The sequence below is a fragment of the Budorcas taxicolor genome, chromosome 17, assembly GCF_023091745.1.
Source record: "Budorcas taxicolor isolate Tak-1 chromosome 17, Takin1.1, whole genome shotgun sequence".
In the NCBI taxonomy this organism is placed as follows: Eukaryota; Metazoa; Chordata; class Mammalia; order Artiodactyla; family Bovidae; genus Budorcas; species Budorcas taxicolor.
Genome location: NC_068926.1, coordinates 51,087,517 through 51,105,914, shown reverse-complemented (window position 1 = coordinate 51,105,914; position 18,398 = coordinate 51,087,517). Strand labels below are relative to the sequence as shown.

General features: G+C 47.8%; 1 protein-coding gene across 4 annotated transcripts in view; it reads right to left on the bottom strand.

Annotated features, from left to right (window-relative positions):
* Nucleotides 1–18,398, bottom strand: part of SCARB1 (scavenger receptor class B member 1) — a 93,279-nt gene that overhangs the window by 11,484 nt on the left and 63,397 nt on the right. For all 4 annotated transcript variants that reach the window (XM_052654585.1, XM_052654586.1, XM_052654590.1 and 1 more), the window contains exons 7-9: nt 16,626–16,792; nt 9,526–9,644; nt 3,992–4,065 (exon numbers count right to left, since the gene is read on the bottom strand). In XM_052654585.1, coding sequence (XP_052510545.1) covers nt 3,992–4,065; nt 9,526–9,644; nt 16,626–16,792 — 360 coding nt within the window. The remainder of the gene's footprint in view (nt 1–3,991; nt 4,066–9,525; nt 9,645–16,625; nt 16,793–18,398) is intronic.

Genomic DNA, 18,398 nt, shown 5'->3' with positions numbered 1-18,398 from the left:
AATGAATTCCTCACAGGGCTCTAGTGAGGACTGAATATGGATACATGAAAAATACCCAGCATATAGAAAGTGTTCAGTGTTTATTACTGTTGTCTTTCCAGGTGGGTGGTTCCATGGTAAAGAATCTGCCTGCCAGTACAGGAGACTTAGGAGACACAGGTTTAACCTTGGGTTGAGAAGATCCCCTGGAAGAGGAAATGGCAATACATTCCAGTACTCTTGCCTGGAAAACTGCATGGACAGAGGAACCTGGAGGATTACAGTCCAGTGTCCTAAAGAGTCAGACATGACCTAGCGACTGAGCATGCAACTGTTAAATGCCAGGAAGCAATAGAACAAACAAATATTCCGTAACTTCACATTCCTGAGTCTGCTTAAAGAAGGCACAGCTGGAGGGAAGATGGAACCCACTTGGGGGATAGGCACAAAAGGCCCAAATCCTCAATCACAATTCTCAAAGATCACTTATTAAGTAGAGTGCTGGGCAGTGAAATGAATTTACACAGTATCACCTACAGAGGAGACAGACATGGAAAACATTCTAGAAATACAAGGCGGGGGGTCCCCCTTCACTTTGGCCTCTTTAATCTGAGTTTGTAAGAACTGATGTCAATTAAATGCACAGAGCGTGCAACCCTCGTGCCTCTATCTTGTGACCAAATAGCACAGAAGTTCCTCAGAGAAGTCACAACTAGATGGCTTTCTAGACTTTTCCCACACTGGTTCCTCAACAGCCCTCAGGGATGTTGATAAACACCATCTTTGAGACCACCACCCCAGCCCACAGCAGCTCTGAACAGCTGGGGACACAGAGTCCCAGAGAGATCAAAGTAGCAGTGTGTGGCCACCAACAGGCAGAATCCAGCCACCCAGAGAGATGGCTGGCTTGGGCAACATTTGTCAAGAATCAGAATGAACTCCCAACAGGTGAAACTGAGAAAGCATATGTTAAAATCCAGATTCTGAAACCTGCATTTGCAAATGCATCGGACGTGGCCACACTGAGCCCGAGGCCCCTGGTGCTCGACAGAGACTGGCCCTTGGCCGGTCCCCACCCAGCCTATCCGGCTCCTCTATCCTAGTCACCTGCCCACCCTGAGCATGAAGTTAGCAGACCAGGCATCGAGTGATGGGGGGCCCTCCGGAACTCCAGCCTGAGCAGGAGACGCCTAAGGACTGTTTCACCAGCCACAAACACTTCAGGAACAAACTCTCTGAGCAGACTCAAAAGGTAAAGGTGGAAAGCTTGGACTTCTCTGGCGGTCCAGTGGTTAAGAATCCACCAGCCAAAGCAGGGGACACAGGTTCAATCCCTGGTCGGGAACATTCCACTTGCTGTCGAGCAACTAAGCCAGCACCACAACTACTGACCTGCCTGAACTCTACAACAAGCTAAGCGACTGCAATGAGAAGCCTGTGCACCACAATGAGACAGCAACGAAGACCTAGCAAAGCCAAAAAATTAAAAACTAATAAACTAAATTAAAAAAAAAAAAAGCCAGCAGAGGAGTGCAGATGAGCTATACGAATGATCCCCAGTGCACTCAGACAAAGTGTTATTTTTTCCAGCTGAGAGACATCTCACAAAGCCAAACAGATGCTCACATTCCTGCAGCCCAGGAATCTTTCTGAAGGATTTTTTTTTTTAATGGAACTATTTCAAACACACTAAGTACAGACCTTGACAAAACAACCAGTCAGCATGCTCCCTCACCCGGCTCTATCCTGAATGAGTGAGTGAAAGTTGCTCAGTTGTGTCCAACTCCTTGCCATCCCATGGACTGTAGCCCGCCAGGTTCTCTGACCATGGAATTCTCCAGGCCAGAACACTGGAGTGAGTTGCCATTTCCTACTCCAGGAGATCTTCCCAACCCAGGGACTGAACCCGGGTCTCCGGCATTGTAGACAAGACTCATTGCCATCTGAGCCACCAGCTCTATTTTATAGTGATGTTATAGCAAGAGTTGACGAGGATGCAGAGATGCTGGCGCCCTCCCACACTGCTGGTGGGGGAGTGGGAAATAGTGCAGCCGCCCTGGAAAACAGTCTGACAGTTCCTCAAATGGTTAAACATAGAGCTGCCAGAGGACCCAGCAATTCTGCTGTAAGATATCTACCCAAGAGAAATGAAAACAGACATCCACATGCTCAGGCATAAATATTCAGAGCAGGACTTCCCTGGTGGTCCAGCGGTTAAGAATCTGCCTGCCAATGCTGGGGACCCAGGTTCCATCCCTGGTCCAGAAAGACTTCATGTGCCAAGGGGCAACTAAGCCAGTACACCCCAACTACGGAGCCTGTGCGTCTAGAGCCTGTCCTCCACAACAAGAGAAGCCACCGCAGCGAGAAGTCCCTGCTGCGCAACTAGAGCATAGCCCCTGCCCGCTGCAGCTAGAGAAAGCCTGAGCACAGTAACAAAGACGTAGCACAGCCGAAAACAAAAGATAGAAACTTTTTTAAAGATTCAGAGCAGCATTATTCATAACGGCCAAAAGGTAGAAACAGCCCAAATGTCCACCAGTTGATGAATAAAAACATGGTCTTGCCAGGCAATGGCATATTATTCAGCAATAAAATGGACTGAAGTGCTGACACCTGCTACAACATGGATCAACCCTGAGAACACCAGGTCAAGTGAAAGAAGCCAGTCACATGTGATACAACCCGGTTCACACAAGATGGCCAAAGTGGGCAAATCCACATAAATGGGAAGTGAATTAAGGGCTGCCTGAGGCTGAGGGAAACGGGGAGTGACAGCTAACGGTGCGGGGTTTCTTTTGCAGGTTGATGGAAATGTTTCAAAATTGACTGTGGCGATGTTGCCCAACTCTGTGAATATCCTACTATACTGTACATTCTTAAAGGGTGAGTTTTGCACTGTGTGAATTAAATCCTGATGAAGCTGCTACTGGAAAAACAAAAACACAGAAAAAGAAAACCTGCACTTAAAAAATTTCCCCTGTCCACCATATGACCCGGCAAGCCCGCTCTTGGGCATGTACCCAGAGGAAACCATAATTCAAAAAGATACACGCACCCCAGGGCTCACTGCAGCCAAGACACAGAAGCAACCCAAATGTTCATGAACAGAAGAATGGATAAAGAAGATGTGGGGTGTGTGTGTGTGTGTGTGTGTGTATGGAATATATATATATATATATTGGAACATTACTCGGTCATAAAAAGGAACAAAGTTATGCCATTTACAGAGACATGGATGGGCCTAGAGACAGTCACACAGAACGAAATAAGTCAGAAAGAGAAACACAAATGTTGTATATTAACACATATATATGGAATCTAAAAAGATGGTACAGATGAATCTATCTGAAAAGCAGAAAGAGAGGCACAGACGTTAGAGAACAAAAGCATGGATTCCAAGGCGGGAAGGGAGCTGGGATGGGCGGGGAGACTGGGACTGACATGCATACTATGGATACTATGTGTGAACTAGATAACCAGTGAGAACCTGCTTTACAGCAGGGAACTCTACTCAGTGCTCCATGGTGACCTGAACGGGAAGGAAACCCAAGGAAGAGGGGAAGAATACACATATAGCTGATTCACTTGGCTGTACAGCAGAAACAAAACAACACTGTAAGGCAACCACACTCCAATTAAAAAAATAATTTAAAAACACCCTTCCTCCCCCCAGGTGAATGGCCTCACTAGAGAATGCTATTGGCCAAGTTTCCATTTTCAAACACTCGGTTTGGGCACGATTTAATTTTTGCTACTCTGTCAAGGGAGAAACAGCTTGGACAGAACATTCTGGCTAACAGGGGACAAACGTTAACAGAGAAAAGGGCAGGGGTGTCAGGATGTGGTCTGGACTCAGCTCAGAGCTAAGATTCCCCTCAGGAGTTCAAGGGGCAGGGACCAAATCCCACATCCCTCCCCAGACTTTGAGTTCCCCAGAAAAAGGCCAGAGTCTCCCTGAGTCCCCGATCTCTCAACCACAAGGCAGCCCCAGCTCCCAGACCCCACTCACCCGATGCCTTTCACAGACTTAAGGAAGAGGCTCAGCTGCAGTTTCACAGAACAGTTCATGGGGATTCCAGTGACCTGCGGCAACAAGCACAGTGAGGGGCTAGCCCTTCCTGGACCCCTGGGAATCCTGTCCAATCCCCTCTCCCTGGTCCCATTCAAGAAGGTGAAGTGCCCATCTGCTGGGGTCTCCTCTACCCACTCTAACCCCTGATGGGTAAAAACATATTCTCCAAATGTCTCTTATGTCCACAATGTTGAGGGATCCCCTCCAGAGAACCAGACTCTCTCTGGATGGGAAAAAATAATCCTTTCCATCTTTCCACTCATACAATGCATTCTTGAGTACAGAAGGATATTTCTCAGCCATTGCCCCTCCCTCCAGCCTCCAAATAAAATAAAATAGATTCGCATGTTGATAAAGTCTCTATCTTCTCCAATCACCCACCTGTCTCCATTCCCTCCTGCCAGCATCTAAAAGAGCAAGTCTGAATCAGGAAGCATGCCTGGTCCCTGTTGTTCACTCCCTCAGTCGTGTCCGACTCTCTGTGACCCCGTGGACGATAGCCCACCAGGGTCCTCTGTCCATGGGATTTTCCAGGCAAGAATACTGGAGTGGGTTGCCATTTCCTTCTCCGGGGGAATCTTCCCAACCCAGGGATCAAACCCACTTCTCCTGCATTGACAGGAGGATTCTTTATCACTGAGCCACCGGGGAAACTTGCCTGGTCCCCAGTGCCTCTGAAATACAGTTTCATGGAATCTCCATTTCAACAGAGCTCATGCCAAGGGCAGGCAATGATATTTCACACAGAGTTTAGTGATATGTTTTCTTTGTGTTTAATTTTATGTTAACCTTCTTAGAGAAAATTTTTTTCCTTTTTTTTTTGGCTCCACTGCACAGCTTGCAGAATCTTAGCTCCCTGACCACAGATCGAACCCCAGGTCACCTCAGCAAAAGGGCGGAGCCCTAATCACTGGACTGCCAGTGAACTCTCCATTTGGAGAGAATTTTTTTTGGCTGCCCCATGCAGCCTGTGGGTCTTAGTTCTCTGACCAGGAATCAAACCTGTGCCCCCTGTATTAGAAGCGCAGAGTCTTAACCACTGGACTGTCAGGGAAGTCCTGGTGAAATTTTTAATTTCCAATTTGAAAGCTTCCTTTGCACAGGATTCTTTTTTTTAATGAGATCTTGTTTTTTCAGTAGTAAGTCAATAACGGGAGAAGTGACAGACATCTAGGACCAAAAAACAGGAAGGTGGTTCCAGAATGGTGTCAGGAAATGAGACTGGAGGGACTTTCCTGGTGGTCCAGTGGTTAAGAATCTGCCTTGCAAAAAAAAAAAAAAAAAGAATCTGCCTCGCAATGCAGGTGACACGGCTTTGATCCCTCGAGGGGGAACTAAGATCCTACATGCCTTGGGGCAACTGAACCCTCGTGCCACAGCTACTGAGCCTGTGCAACAACTAGAGAATCTGTGTACCATGAAGGATCCCACACTGTGCACCTAAGACCCAAAGCAGCCAAATAAAGTTTTTTAAAGAAAGGAAATGAGAATGGAAAGGAACCTAGGTTTGAGGACAGACTGCTGCTTCTCAGCTGAGACTCTTTCTCATCTGAAAGGTAGAGACAGCTCTGCCCACCTCGTAGGGTTTCTGCAAGGGCAAAGTCAGGGATGCAAGACAGCCACACTCAGGGCCATAAACGCTGTGTCGTTATCACGGACACCAGCGGAAACAGGCATTATCTTCCAGCATAGCCCGGCATCCTGAGGTCTTCTGGGGCCCCAGGGCACAGAGGAACTGGCCAAAGGCCACGCTGCCATGACCGGGGAGAGTTTGAACTTGAGAACCTGGCAGGATGTGAGTGAGATCCCCCGTGTGTGAAAAAGCGTTCATCCAGTGGGCCTGAGGCTGCCCTCCTGGCACAGTGGCCCCTGTCTGGCCTCTGGGATCCTGGATTTCAGGGGGCTCCCACCTCTCCCTGACAGATAAGAGAGGCTCCCTGGGCCTACAGGGTTTGTAAAACAGTTTAGTTTATGCTGACACCTGCTTTCCTTCCTGGAGTCTGGAGTCCGTGCCAGGCAGAGGGTGCCCGCAGTAAACATCCTGGGCGCTGAATCCTGACTGGGCGTCCCTGGTTGAGGACACCTCACACGGGAAGCGAAGTGTGCCCTGTGTGATCTCCCAGGAGAAGGCTCTGGAAGCCTGTGTCTAGTTACTGCAGGCTTCACCCCACGTGCCTTCCCCCTTTACTGACTGTGCTTTCTGTCCTTCACTGTGACAAATCACAGAAGTGAGTGTGAGTACCTGCTGGGTCCTGGGAATCCTTCTAGCAAATCCTCCAATTTGAGGGTGATCCTGTAGACCCCGACACATCCTGCTCTCCAGACTCTACACGCTAGGGTCTCTACTCGGGCCACTTCCTTCCCCAGGAAATACGTCTTCTTCCCTCCCTGGTTGTCCCTCCAGCTGCTGTCTGGCCACCTCTTCTTGAGCAAAGCCCTGCCTCTCCCCCCGATCCCAACCCCACAGAACAGATACTTGCCCCATGAACCCACATCTGTCGGGGGTTTCCCTCCCCCGGTTTCAGAAGCAGAAAAGCAGGCAACAGAGAAGTCGCTGCCAGGAGGCATTGTTTTCAAAGCTAATGAGATCAGAAATCAGCAGATCAACCCCCATGTTCATCCTCCCCAAATCAACAACAAATCCAAGGCCACTTCCTCTCCCTGTCTGCCTCCGGCCTGCAATGAGAACTAGGAGAAGCCTACTTCTGCATCTGCTGATGCACTGCTGCAAAACAACTCTTTGCATCTCTCCAGCCTCCCAGACTTAACTTTCTTTCTTAATGAGGGGCGAGAAAAAGGAAGTCTACACGTTAAAATGAAAGTCACCAGTGAGAACAGAGAAAAGTCAGCAGAGAGAAAGAAAGGAATAGAGAGAGAGAAGCAGTGAAATGAATGAACTAAAAAAGAAAGTGGAAAACCATTTGTTAGCTTTCTCATAAAAGCCTTTGTTTTTTTCTTTCGGCCATACCGCATGGCACGTGGGATCTTAGTTCCCTGACCAGGGATCAAACCTGCATTGGGAATGCAGAGCCTTAACCAAAGGACCACCAGGGAAGTCCCTAATAAAAACCTTTTAAAAGCTGGTTAAAAGTTTAGGACAATATGGAAAAGCCTTAACATGTCTAACAATAAAGACTGAATTTAATCTAGAACATGTAATAGAATCATATTAATTATGATCAACTTAATTCATTAATAGTCACTTCATCAACTGTATGTTAATACAGGACAGAAGGTAGTGGGTATTAAAAGACCTGTTTGTATAGTCAATATTTTAAATTAAGTAACTGTTAAGTGTAGTACAAGCTTTAAAAATTGTGAATCCCTGTATTACACACTGGGGCTTCCCAGGAGACTCAGTGGTAAAGAATCTACCTGCCAATGCAGAAGACCCAGGTTTGATCCCCGGGTCAGGAAGATCCCCTGGAGGAGGAAACGGGAACCCAATCCAGTGTTCTTGCCTGGGAAATCACATGGACAGAGGAGCCTGGCAGGCTGCAGTCCATGGGGCCGCACAGAGTCAGACACGACTGAAGCAGCTGGGCATAAGCACATATTGTACACTTGTCACTTGAATAATATGGTCTATTAATTATACTTCAATTTCTTTAAAAGGCTACATACTCGAGGGTTCCAACTATATGACATTCTGGAAAAGGCAGAACTATAGAGATAACAGAAGATCAGCTGCTGCCAAGGGTTTGATGGCGGTGAATGTACAAGGTAGTCGGGGGATAAATGGACAGAACACACAGGATTCTGAAGGCAGTGAAACCATTCTTAGGAGACTGAATGGTGGATACAGGTCATCATGCATTTGTCAAAACCCATAAACCTGAACAACACAGAGTGAAGTGTAATGTAAGCTATTGACTTTAGTTAATAATAACATTCATTCATCAACTGTAATAAACTTCGTGCCAAGGGAAAATGAGGTCTAGGAACTCTGTATTTTCTGCTCAGGTTATCTGTAAGCCTAAAACTAATCTAAAAAACAAAGTAGGGACTTCCCTGGAGATTCAGTGGTTAAGACTCCATACCTCCACTGAAGGGGGCAAGGGTTTGATCCCTGGTCAAGGGAACTAAGATCCCACGTGGTATGGTCAAACAAACAAACAAAAAACCCAAAGTATACTAATTTTTTTAAAAACAGACACACACAAAGGATACTCAGGTTTAAAGAAAAAATGTTTTGAAATAATAAAAAAAAATTTTAATTAAAAAAGAAGACCTATGTTTGAAGTCAGCCTTATCCCTTACTTACTCTCAACCACTAGGATCTCAGTAAATCAAACCCATGTTTACTGAGATACAAGTACTTCTGTGCTAACCGCTAGAATTCAAGCAATTTAACAAGACAGAACAGCTCTTTCCCTGATGGAGCCAAGAACCCCATTTACTAGCTGGAGCACTTAACCTCTTTGGGCTGCAGTTTACCCATCTGTAAAATGGGAATGGCAATGCCCACCTCCCTGATTATTGTGAAAATTAAATGAGTTGGTGCATGTGGATGAATAGGATTATGTCCGGAGCATAATGAGCATTCTAGAAATATGAATGTGAAGTGTGTGCAGTCATGGCTGACTTCACTAACCCAGTTTTATTTTATTTTATTAATTTGGCCAAGCCACATAATTTTCAGGATCTTCATTCCCCAAACAGGGATTGAAGACATGCCCTCAGCAGCGAAGGCATGGAGTCCTAACCACTGGACAGCCAGGGAATTCCCAGTCTGGATTTTTAGTGAAAAAAGAAGAGAAAGAGCTAGAAGGTGGAGTGCTAGGGGCTGTGGGTTGAGTCAGTGGCTAAGAAAACCTGAGTAGTACCAAGGAAAACAGCATGAAAAAGCATCAAGAAGAAGGGCTTCCAAAAAGGCCTATGGGGGGAGACCATGAATGTCCACTCCAGAAACAGAGACCAAAGAATTTTTTTAATTAACGATAAAGCCACCAAGTCCAAATGGGCAAATCTACAGTGAATGGAGGCCCTAAGAGAAGAAGCAATAGGGTAAAGACATGCCCAAGGGAGGGTCACACGTGTAGGTCTGATATCCTCCTGGTCCCTGTTTGTAGACAAAACATTACATAGGACAAATTCCCCAGAACCCAGTTTATCTGCAAGACGTTCCAGGTTCTTGTCGGTACCTAAAGATCTTTATGGAATGTCGGCACAGCCAGAGGGCTGCCTCTGGCTAATTTACAGGTTGATAATTCCTAATTAATTTACTGTGTTATGATCTTTTTATAGAGACAATTCCCTTATAAAGAGATAATGAAGTCCTTGCACTATGGAGTCGGGGCAAACTTTGATGACTTGATAGCCTAGAAGCTATCAATGCCAAAGAAACCCAGGCTTCCCATCCCCCCCACCCTGGAACAGCCTGGTACCTGGCAGGGAGAGGAGAAAGTTAAGTGTGCCCCAAACAGAAATTCCCCCCACCCCCACCCACAGGCTGACAGGCAGGGGCTCACCGGGTGGATGTCCAGGAACAAGGAATGTTCTTTTGGGTTAGGATGGAGGCCAGACACTGCCTCTGCCAGGACTGGGTCAGCATTGTAGAAGTGAGGATGGGAGAGAAACAAGGGTGCATCTGGAAAGCAAAGGGGCAGAGAGGGGGTGTCAGATGAAGGCAGCACGTTTGCACTTCCAGAGACCTGCTCATATCATGCATGCCCTGAGCTGAGTGAAGGGAGGCACAGGCGATGAAAACACAGCCACTGCCCGCAGTGCACCCACCTCGTGATGATGACAAGATGCAAACAGCAATAACTAGACAGAACTCATTCAGCGTGTAATTACTTACCAAGCACCCAGGAGGCACCAGGAACTGGAACCCACCCAGCAAGGGACAAGCTCGGTGCCATAAGAATGGTAAAGGGGGAGAAATCAAAGCAAGGAGAAGACGCTGGCTCAAAGATGCCGGCAGAGGAGGTCAGGGGATGGCATTCCCAGTGAAGGGATGGCAGAGGCGAATGCAAGGAGGTGAGAAAATGCACAGTGCGTATGGAGCAGACAGTGCCTGGAGGGAATGATGGAAACTGAGGATACAAAGACTTGAACTTGGGTGAGAGAAAGGGCCTCTGGATTGCCAAGCCAAGCAACCCGGACTGTCTTCTGCAGGCAATGCAATGATCAGAGTTGTTCGGGTGTGCACACCTCAGGTCTCCCTAACGTCCACGGGAGGGGAGAAGACACACCTGCTTCGTTCCTTCTCTCCCAGCAGCTGGTCTGTGGGATGAACGCCAGTGTGTGAAAACAGACACTGACTCGGGTCCCTCCGAGTGAGGAATTCACACCCAGATACCCGAAGCTGAACCTCTCCATCAACCAACCAAGCGAGGCAAACACCAGGGCATCCTCATGTGCTCAGGACAACAAACAACAAGCCTGATGGACAATGAGTCAAGGAGGAAAAGAATAAGCCTCTCTCAGAACCTGGCAAAGGTCAAGAATGGGCAAATCACAGAGACAGAGCACAGACTGGCGGTGACAGGGGCCGGGGAGAGGAAAGACGGGGAGTGAGCGCTAAGGGGTACAGGGGCTCCTCTGGGGTTGATGAGAACGCTCTAAAACTAGACTGCGGTGGAGGCTGCATGACATTTTGAATGTCCTAAATGTCACCGAATCGTAAACTTTAAAATGGTTAACTGGATATTACAGGAACTTCACTGTGATGCGAGAAAAAGAAAGAACAAAACTCACAAGGTCTCCTCCCCTAAAAGCAGCAGCCCATCAACTGCCAGCCAGGTGACCCACATTCCTGTTTATGTGTGTCTGGCAACCTCAAATGTCTAGATTCTTTCTGCTTTTCTTAGCAAAGCCAAGCACCGGTTTAAAATAAAAGCTGGGATTTCACTGCTGTCTGACTTCATTTGTCCCAGAGTCCTTTTCCATCCATTCCCTTCAAGTTTCTCAACATTAACTTATTATTCCCAGTATTTCTCTGATGTGTTGCCATATCTGGATACCCCTTGCACTGTTACATCATGTGCTTCTTTGAAGCAGCTGCTATTGCTTTATTTCAACAGCTATATTTTGAAGATGCTTGCTATCTGAAGCATAACTGGTACACACTTGCCGGAATTAGAAAATAAATACAGGAATAAATACAATGTGAACAAATGAATGCTGTAGATTCTATCCAGAGACTGTTACCTACACGAAAAAAAGAGGCTGGCACCCTAAAACTTGCTCTTTCTCTGTCAAAAAGGACAGATAAGTGTTAGAAAGGCACTCAAGCCCTCTTAGCACCAACACTTTCTCCTGGAGATAATCAGAAGGACAAAAAGAATGGAAAACAGAAGCCCTATCTCACCCTATCTGCACGCGTGCACACACTCAGCTGTACCCGACTCTTTGTGATCCCATGGACTGTAGCCCACCAGGCTCCTCTGTCCATGAGATTTTCCAGGCAAGAATACTGGAGCAGGTTGCCATTTCCTTCTCCAGGAGATCTTCCCGAGCCAAGGACCGAACCCTCCCCTCTTGCATCTCCTGCATTGGCAGGTGGGTTCTTTACCAGTTGAGCCACCCCAGAAGACCCCCTCGTACCATGTAAGTCAATTTTATTTAAAGTTGCCTCCTTGGACATTTGGGGTCTTTGGCACCACCAAGGACAAGGTTTCACAATTTGAAAAACCTTGTTTCCCATTCTCCCATCTCTACTGTAAGAGGAAATCAACAGAGCAAACACAAGAGGAACCCCTCCCCCCCGGTAAGGGAAGCAGTCACTGAGCCAGGCCCTAGAAAATGATGAACCTCAAACAAGCTCCATCATGCCTGCAAGGCTGGGGGGAGACTGAGAAGGGCTAGACCAATTTGCCATCACCTGCTCTTGCTTCAGCTTGCTTGGTTTTTTAATAGCATGTATGCATGTACGTCTTTTTTCTATTTTATTTCCAAACAGATTGAGAGAGACAACGCCCAGGTAATAAGTGGTAATTAATTTATAGCTTTATGACACATCTAACCAGAGCTAATTGCCCAGGATCACCATGGATTACAATTAAGGGGCTCCAGTGAGCAAGTCTCAGGACCTTACACAGCACGGAGGTTGGAGGAGAGACAGTTCTCTGAGCCCAAGAGCTCCTCAAGACCCAGAAAGGGAAATGAGTGGGTATTTCTTATCTTCAGATAAAATACCACAGAAATACGCACACAAGTGCACCCAAAGACATGTATGAGAACGTTCCTAGCAATACTAGGGTAATGATCTATGAGCAGAACCTTATTGGGTGACCATGAACAGTAAAAGAGGTAAGGAAATGGAAGTGCAGTCCCACTGAAATACTACACAGCAATGAAAAGAGCACTCACAACAATGGGGACGGCCTTCACCGATTCGAAAATGGGTGAAAGAAGCCAGAAATAGAGAAAAAGAAATAGATGCTTTATGACGCCATTTACATAAAAACCAAAGGCAGGCAAAGCCACGGTGCTGGAAGTGAGGCCAGCGACTGAGAGGATCACTCCTGCTCTCCTCCTCCATCCCTCTGCGGACTTTCAAAGTGCATGTGTCAGCTGGGTACCTTTCTTGTATATATGTCTATTTCAATGTAAAAGAAAAAATTGCATTTACATAATGCATACATAATTCCCTTGCACTTCTGAAGTTCTTTTTGGCACATGTGCTAAGATGAAGCAGTGTAATTTTCAAGCCTAGCCCTTGGCAGTGGACGGATATGTTGTTTCTGCCTGCCCAGTAGGCACCACCTCCTGGAACCTATGCTTCAATTAAGCCCCTCCCCTACTTTCAGCCTCTTGCCATGTGGGTGCTGGCTCCACTCACTGGAACCAGGGGCTGAGCATGTGATACAGCCTGCCCAATCCACATAGCCCACCCTTGGCCGCTGATTGGTTCACAGCCGGTCATGTGATATAAGCCAGCCCAATCACAGCAAACTCTGGGACTTTTGCTGGAATACAGAGGACCCACTGGCCCCCTTTCCACTGGGAGGAGGTGAGCCTGGACCCTGGAGCCGAAAGCCTCCCTGGCAATGAAACCAATCCAGAGGAAAATCGAGCTGGCCCATGGCAAAAGGCAGCTTCGGACCACAGCCGAGCTCTGGAGCCATGCCTAATACAAAGATAAACCAAGAAGTTCCCTTTTCGGCCTAATCAGGCTGGTATAGCGTCTGCCACTTGCTATGGCAACTGTGTAGCACACAGCCTACCAGGTCTCTGCACTGTCAGCTCACCTACAAGCAGAAATTCCCACAGACACCAGTGAAGAAAGAAGCAAACAGAGGAAAAGGGCAGGAGGGCCAGGAAAGGCCATGCCAGAGATGGGCACTTCCAGGTCCCAGCTTCAAACATGTTGCCCATGAAGTACTTTATTCTGCCTGAACTTGGGGAAACCACCCAACCTGCTGACAGTCCTGCCTCCCAACCCTCCTGCAAACAACCCCTCCCGAATCCCCATCGCCAGCTGACAACGTGGCTCTAATCAAACAGGCCCCAAAAGACAAGACCTAGAAAGATGAGGAATGGCTTCTTGTCCTACCAGCCTTGTGAGCTCAGTCACACCCCAGCCTTGAGCCTCAATTTCCTAAGTAGGATACACCCACACATCCATATGTTTACCCACTGCATGAGTCCCCACTACATACCAAGAACAATTCTAGAAGCTGAGGACACAGACCTGCCTACAGTGTTTACAGCCCAGTGGACACACTTTCAGTGATTTCCAGGGGTGATGAGCACCAGGAAGACAATAAAGGGTGAAAAGACATAGAGTATTTGGGAGGTGGGGTGGGGAGAGCAACTTTAGAGTGGGAAATCAGAGCGGGCCTGCTGGAGGAGGTGGCATTGGAACAGACCAGGAGCGGGTGAGGGAAAGACCCATAGAGATCTACAGCAGCCTGGGGAACAACTGATACAAAAGCCCTGAGGCAGGACCAAACTAGATCTATCTTAGAAAGAGGGCAAAGGCAGCGGGGCTAAAGAATAGGTAAGGGGAAAGTACGGGAAGAAGTCACATTAGAGAGACCGGCAGAGGCCACATCCCGACAACACTGGGGCCCCCGTAAGGACTTCACTCTACATGCATGGTGCAGGGGTCAGACATTTAAAGCAAATGGTTGGGTGCCAATCAGAGTCTCGGAAAGGCCCCCTGGGCGGCTGGCTGGAACCCCGTCCAATAGAACTTTCTACGATAATGAAAATGTTCTCTTTCTGCACTGTTCATCCCATGGGACAGTCATTCGACTCAGCACATGTGGGTGGGGACCATCTGAAATATGGCCAGTGCAATAAGGCACTGCTTTTTTAATTTGGGGCTTCCCTGGTGGCTCAGAGGTTAAAGCGTCTGCCGTCAACGTGGGAGACCTGGGTTCGATCCCTGGGTCGGGAAGATCCCCTGGAGAAGGAAATGGCAACCCACTCCAGTATTCTTGCCTGGAGAATCCCATGGACGGAGGAGCCTGGTAGGCTACAGTCCACGGGGTCACAAAGAGTCGGACACGACTGAGCGATTCACCTTCACCTTTTTAATTTGATTTCAATCAAACCAATTTCAATTTATTGATTTTTTTTTTTTTCCTGGCCATGTCATGTTGTATGCAAGATCTTAGTTCCCCAACCAGGGATCGAATCCACACCCCTTGGAGTGGAAGCCTTAACCACCGGACCACCAGGGAAGACACTGATTTCAATTTAAATAGCCACATGAGGGGAACACACTGGGAAGTCTGAGAAATGGGTGGCACAGAGGGTAGCCACAATGCAAGAGGAAGGCCAACTGAAGGGCCCTGGCCATGAGGCAGCAGGAAGACAAGAAGGACTCAGGAATTAACTTGAAGGCCGGGCTTGCCAGTGACCTGGATGAGGGTCAGGAGAGGCCAATTGCGCTGACATCCAAGTCTCCACAGTAAGCATGTGAGGCGGGGTGCCTCGAGGACTGGCACACAACCAGGAAACACTGACGATGCTAGAGGACAATGTGGCAGCGCCAGGGACCACACCCAAGCCCGTAACTGCACGCCACGGAACAAGATTTTTGCACACCACGGAACAAGATTTTTTTTTAATTAATTAATTTATTTTTTGTAGTTTTTTGGCCATGCCATGTGACAGGCACGCTGGATCTTAGTTTCCTGATCAAGGATCGAACCTGAGCCCCACTGAAGCAGAAAGCACAGAGCCTTAAACACTGGACAGCCAGGGAAATCCCACGCTGAACAAGATTTCATGGAACTCAGGCCGTTGCCAGCTTCCTTTCCTCCCCAGATGAGGGGAAAGGTCCTCCCTACGACGCCTCATTATTAAGCTACCTATCATGGCCGGGGAGGCAGAATGATGCCCTTCCCAAAGATGTCTGCTTCCTAACCCCTGGGACCTGTGGATTACAAAGGTTACAAAGGGAATTAGGCTACTGGAGGGATGAGGGCTGCTAATCAGCTTAAAATAGGAGTGTGGCCTAGATTATCCAGGTAGGCCAGATATAGTCTCCAGGGCCTTAAAACTAGAAAAGTGAAGCACAAAAGCATCAGAAAAAGAGATGTGACCACAGGAGTGGGATCAGGGGAGCTGTGATGTTGCTGGTTTTGAAAACGAAGGAAGGGAACCCTGAGCGAGGAATTCTAGGGGTCTCTGGAAGCTGGAAGCAGTGACAGAGTTTCTTTTCTGGGGCTCCAAGTCACTGCGGATGGTGACTGCAGCCTTGAAATTAAAAGATGCTTGCCCCTTGGAAGGAAAGCTATGAAAAACCTAGACAAGGTATTAAAAAGCAGAGACATCACTTCGCCGACAAAGGTCCATCTAGTCAAAGCTATGGTTTTTCCAGTAGTCATGTACGGATGGACCATCTGTACATGAGAGTTGGACCATAAAGGCGGCTGAGTGCCAAAGAATTGATGCTTTGAAACTGTGGTGCTGGAGAAGACTTTTGAGAGTCCCTTGGAATGCAAGGAGATCAAATTATTCAATAATGAAGGAAATCAGTCCTGAATAGTCATTGGAAGGACTGATGCTGAAGCTCCAATACTTTGGCCACCTGATGTGAAGAGCTGACTCACTGGAAAACACCCTGATGCTAGGAAAGATTGAGGGCAGGAGGAGAAGGGGGTGGCAGAGGATAAGACGGTTAGATACCATCACCGACTCAATGGACATGAATTGGAGAAAACTCCGGGAGACAGTGAAGGACAGGCGAGCCTGGGGTGCTGCAGTCCACGAGGTTGCAAAGAGTTGGACACGACTGAGTGACTGAACAACAAAAACTAGAAGCTGGAAAAGGTGAGGAAACAGAGCCACCCCTTCCACCTCCAGACAGGAATGCAGCCTGCTGACACCTGGCCCTTAGCATGGGGAGGCCTGTGTCGGACTTCTGAACCACTGGAGTGCTTAAGATCATAAACCTGTGCTATTCCAGGCCACCAAGTTTGTGGGAATTTATTACGACAGCAACAGATACACATGGCATTTTTTTTTTTTCTGAGTTATCTTCTTGCCGCCCTCATTATCTCTAGACTAATGGAATTATCGAGGGTACAGAGGCCAGGAATTAAAGAGGCAGATAAAGCCCTCATCCCGGGCCACACCCTCCTGCCCTCCCATCAGGGATGACACATACTGAACCTGCAGGTGCTGACGTTTTGGATTCCGGACTCCCGGCAGGGGCAGAAACCCTCGTTGGGCGGGTAGACGGACCCGTTGGCAAATAAGGTGTTGGGAGCCACGAAGCGAAAGGTGGGGATGCCTCCAAACACCCCCTGCTCCTTGTAGACGAGCTTCATGGACCTGCAGGGACAGATGATGTAGGTGACATCCCAGAAGGCAGTGACCAGAACTGGGTGGCCTGAGTAAACTCATTCCCCACAGGCACGGCCACCCCTCCGTGTCCCAGTTTGCCCCATCTCTCCCTGGCAAATTACAACCTCCTTATGCGTCTCCCTGCCTCCACCACCTACACCAATCCATTCTCCACAAGCTTTAAAACAAGGACAAAATATATCACAACCCCACGTAAGACTGTAACCGCTTCCAGTCTGATCTAGAATAAAATTCAACATCATCACCATGGCCACGAGCTTCTATAGGATTCAGCCCCTGCTAACTGGAGAAGACTCTTGAGAGTCCCTTGGACTGCAAGGAGATCAAACCAGTCAATCCTAAAGGAAATCCACCCTGAATATTCACTGGAAGGACTGACGCTGAAGCTGAAGCTCCAATACTTCAGCCACCTGATGCAAACAGCTGATTCACTGGAAAAGACCCTGATGCTAGGAAAGAGACTGAAAGCAAAGGGAGAAGCGGGCAGCAGAGGATGAGATGGTTAGACAGCATCATTGATTCAATGGACATCAATGTGAACAAACTCTGGGAGATAGTGGGGGACAGAGGAACCTGGCATGCTGCAGTCCATGGGGTCGCAGAGTCGGACACGACGTTAGCGACTGAACAATAACCCAACAACACCGTGTACTGCACCCCATGGGCCTCCTGGCCATTCCTCCAACATGCTCCCTCCTGCCCCAGGGCCTTTGTACCTGCTGCTCCCAGCGCCTGGAACGTTCCTCTCTCTTATTCCCACATCAGACTTCAGTTCTTCACTCAGGTCCCGTTTCGGCTGTCACCTCCGCAGGGAGCAGCACCATAACCCACCCCCATTCACCCTCTTTCTGTTCACCCTGCCTTATTTCTCAAAGGTGCCTCTAAACGTGAACGTGGCCTGTGGATCAGAACCACCCCACCTGTCCTATCCACAGGGTCCACTCAGCATACATGGCCTTAGAGCCCTTGGAATGGGGCCAGTCCAATTTGGGATGTGGCTGTGTCGAATACACTCCAGATTCCTATGGCTTGATACCCCCGAGCAATGGAAAACAGCTCTTCAATATTTTTCTCTCTTTTTTTTTAATTTTGCCACACTGCACAGTATGTGGAACTTCCCTGGCCAGGGACAGAACCCGTGACCCCTGTAGTAGAAGTGTGCAGTCTCAACCACTGGACCCCCAGGCAAGTCCACCTTTAGTATTTTACATTTGTTTACCCACTGTGACATGATACCATTTTGGATCTCCTGGGTCCAATAAAACATCATTAAAATGATTTTAACTGATTTTTCTTTAATGGAGCCACTAGAAAATTTAAAATTGTGGATGGGACTTGTATTATATTTTTATTGGAGAGTATCACCCTAGACAATAGCATCAAGTCAGTGCTAAATTTTCTCATTATGGTGGTGTGATGTGGTTACATAAGGAAATGCCCTTGTTTTTAGAAAACACCCACTGAAGTATTTAGGTGTCCAACATACTCTCAAGGGGTCCAGAAAAAATATACAGAAAGAAGAGAGGGAGGGAAGGAGAGAGAGAGAGAGAGAGAGAAGTGAGGAGGATAAAGC